This window comes from Egretta garzetta, unplaced genomic scaffold, assembly GCF_000687185.1.
Source record: "Egretta garzetta isolate BGI_Z169 unplaced genomic scaffold, ASM68718v1 scaffold69, whole genome shotgun sequence".
NCBI classification, from domain to species: domain Eukaryota; kingdom Metazoa; phylum Chordata; class Aves; order Pelecaniformes; family Ardeidae; genus Egretta; species Egretta garzetta.
Window position 1 is genome coordinate 3,930,453 of NW_009260790.1, and position 3,359 is coordinate 3,933,811.

Here is a 3,359-nt window from a genome sequence, read left to right on the forward strand (position 1 = left end):
CCCTCCCGGCCCGGCCGTCGCTTCGCAACCACTGCCGCCGGCGCGTGACCGGCGAACAAAGAGCCCTTTCACCGGCGATCCCGCCATGGCCAGCACCCCTGGGACCCCCCAGCCAGGGCACCTCGGGTCCCCCTGGCCCCACCCAGACACCCTGCGGGAATGGGTGCTCCAAGGACTCCCCAATCCCCCCAGGGATCCGGGTGGAAAATTCCTGCCGCGGGGCACCAGGGCCGTATAAGTTTTATTGGCCCCTTGTCACCGTGTCCCGGGGGACCTTTGCTCTCCCTGTGGTGGCCCAGCATCGCTGCTGTCGTCCGCCAGTGCCGCCCCGGCACGCCATGGCCCCACTGCTATCACAAGCCCTTTGCTCGGGGTTGGGGGGCGCTGAGGCCGCCCCAACTCGTGACACCCTTGCACAAGTGGGTGCCACCTGCCTAAGGACCCAGTGGGGGGGTAGGGGGGCCCTAACCTGGTGGCACCCAGCTGAGCCGGTGGTTTCTTATCGGCATGGGGAGGGAGGGGCACAGCTGCGGCCCCCCCCCAGCACCATGGATCAGCCTTGATACAGCGTGGGGTTGGGCACGACGGTGCCATGCCCGGGGCAGCAGTGGGCACAGCGGGGGCAGGGGTGCTGCAAGTGTGGTATGGGTGCTAAAAACATAGCATGGGTGCTATGGGACTGGTATGGGTGCTACAAACATAGCATGGGTACTACAAGCATGGTATGGGTGCTACAAGCATGGTATTGGGTGCTGTGAACATAGCATGGGTGCTGTGAGACTGGTATGGGTGGCGTGGGTCAGGCACAGGCAGGTGTAAGCCTTGTACGGGTGCTACAATGCACAGGAGGGGTGCTGCAAAGTGTGGTGTTGGTGCTACAAACCTAGTATGGGTGCTACCACCCTGGCACGGGTGCTACGAACCTGGTATGGGTGCTACCACCCTGGCACGGGTGCTGTCAGCCTAGCACAGGCGCTACAAGCCTGATATGGGCAGTGCAAGCCTGGCATGGCTGCAGCGAGCCTGGCATGGGTGCTGTGAGCCTGGCACGGGTGGTCCACACCTGGCGTGGGTGCTGCAAGCCTGGCATGAGTGGTTTTAAGCCTGGCATGGGTGCTATGAGCCTGGCATTGGTGCTGCGAGCCTGGCACGGGTGTTGTGAGCCTGGCACGGGCCCTTCAGGTCTGGCACGGGCCCTTCGGGTCTGGCATGGGCGCCTGGCCCCCCCAGGGCAGCTCCTCCCTCACCGGCGGTGCCAGCCGCCTCCGAAAACCCCCGTGTCCTCTGGCCGGACCCACCCCCAGCAGGGTGACTCAGCCGCCGAAGCCTTTCCTTATATAATGCGGTGTCGCCACCGTGCCGGGCGAACGCCCGCCGAGCCGCCCCTGCCTCAGTTTCCCCTTGCTGGGGCGTCACCGCCGCTGCAGCCATGTGGATGGTGTCACCACCCATCGGTAAGTGCCAGCTCGATGCCGCTCGGCCCCTTCGCAAGGTGTCTTTCCCCCCACCCTTCTCCCTGCCAAATCACCGTTTTGGGGGGGTTTGGCGGAAAAATAAGGGTCATCGGCCAAGCGCCGCTCACTCGGCCCTGCAAATTAGGGCAGAAAAGCATAAAAACAATAAAGCAGCCCCCAAAAAATAGGTCAGTTCTGCACCTCCGCTGGCCAAACCCCTTTTTCCCCTCTGTCCTGGGGGGAGCAAGACCCCCTGAGGGGCACAAGCCCCCGTAATGCACATGGGGTCACCCAGGAAGAGCCAAAAATGCCTTTTTTTTCTCTGAGAAATAGTAATAAAAAGCTTCAGCAGCAGCAGGGGTTGAGGAAGCCCGTCCTGCCCCGGCCCTTTGCTTTTGGGGCTAAAAACACCGAGAATGGGCAAGTTTGGGCACCGTGGCGATGCCCAGGTATTGTGATGCTCACTGGTGCCCAGATCTGGCGCGGTGGCAGCACCAGTAACTCTCCCCAGGGGCCTGATCCTGCCCAGTGCTGGGAAGGGTGGGGATGGTGATGGTGAGCCCCCGAATTGCCATTTTTTGCCCCTTTTCACCTTTGGAGCCCCAAAACCCAGCGGATTAGCCCCAACCAAGGGAAGACGAGGGGAACGACGCCGGACACCTGCTCACCCCCCCAAAAAACACCGGATCTGGTAAAATCCAAAGCAGTGGAACGAGCGTCCTGGCAGATAGGGGAGGATTTTCCATCCCCAGCTGCCCGGCTCACCCCGTGCCGGTAGCTCGGGGCGCGGTGTCCAAAGGTCACCAGTGGCCGCATCCGTCGATCTGCTGGCACACGGAGTCACCGACCCCGGCCGGCATTCCCAAGCCCAGGAATATAATTCCTTGCAACCGAGATGGTTTGGGTTTTTTTCTTTACCACCTCGGGAGCTGTTTTCGACGGTGTTTCGGCACCAGGATGGTGACGAGTTGGCCCGGGCTCAGCCGGGAGCGGGTAAAGGGAGGGCGGTGAGGGGAGGGGGTGGCTCGTGTTCTGCTCTGACGTGCTGTTTTCTTTCAGATGAAGGATCTCCCCAGCTTGCCTGGCTTTGGGACCACGGCAAAGGCAGGGTGCAAAGCCCACTAGTAGGACATGACCCTTAAATTCTTTCTCTAAAGCTTAGCTCTATAGCTACGTAAGATCACTAGAGCTTAAAACCGGGGTTGGCTTTTAGTCTAAGCTTGGGTTTGGATTTATTTTTCTTCTGTTGTTTTTGCGGTTCTTGTATTGGTTTATTTGGTTTGATTTTCGCCTCCGGTGGGGAGATAAGAGGCAGGGCTTGCGAAAAAACCACCACCACCACAAAAAAAAAAATCCCGCCGCTTGCTAAAAGGCTTTTGGGGGGCTTCGGTGCGAGGAGGGGAACAGCCAAGCAAGGCTCCCGCCGTCGGCAGCACCCCCCAAAATCTCCCCCTCCCCAGCACCGACCTGCTACCTCAGGGAGGGGTTTAAATAACTCCCCGGCTGGAAAGCGGACGTCAGTTCTGCCCTTCACCGGCTGCCTTGGTGGCTTGCAGGTATTTTCCAGTCCACGAAGAAGCTGTTCCTGAGTGAGCGAGCGGGCCGGGGTCGGACGCTGGAATTCATCCGGAAAAACGCTGCTAACGGCCTCTCCGTGGCCAATCTGGTGGCGGGGCTCTCCTCTGTCCTCTGCAGCCTCAACAGGTGGGGAAAAAAGGGGAAACGTGGGGAAATGGGGGGTTGCAAAGGGGGGGTCACCCCAGTTTTGCCCTATCCATCCTCCCCAGGCAACACCACCACTCCTGCTGGCTGCTGCTGGTAGGGTTTCTGCTTGATCTGGCCGACGGAGCCGTCGCCCGGCAACTTGATGCCTGCTCGGCACTGGGTGAGTCCCTCCCTCCCCCC

General features: G+C 60.8%; 1 protein-coding gene across 1 annotated transcript in view; it reads left to right on the forward strand.

The window, feature by feature from the left end:
- Positions 1-1,429: 1,429 nt before the first annotated feature.
- TMEM269 (transmembrane protein 269) overlaps positions 1,430-3,359 on the forward strand; it is a 2,687-nt gene continuing 757 nt past the window's right edge. The window contains exons 1-4 of the mRNA XM_035901881.1: positions 1,430-1,454; positions 2,514-2,558; positions 3,011-3,158; positions 3,242-3,339. Of these exons, the coding sequence (XP_035757774.1) occupies positions 1,430-1,454; positions 2,514-2,558; positions 3,011-3,158; positions 3,242-3,339 (316 nt within the window). The remainder of the gene's footprint in view (positions 1,455-2,513; positions 2,559-3,010; positions 3,159-3,241; positions 3,340-3,359) is intronic.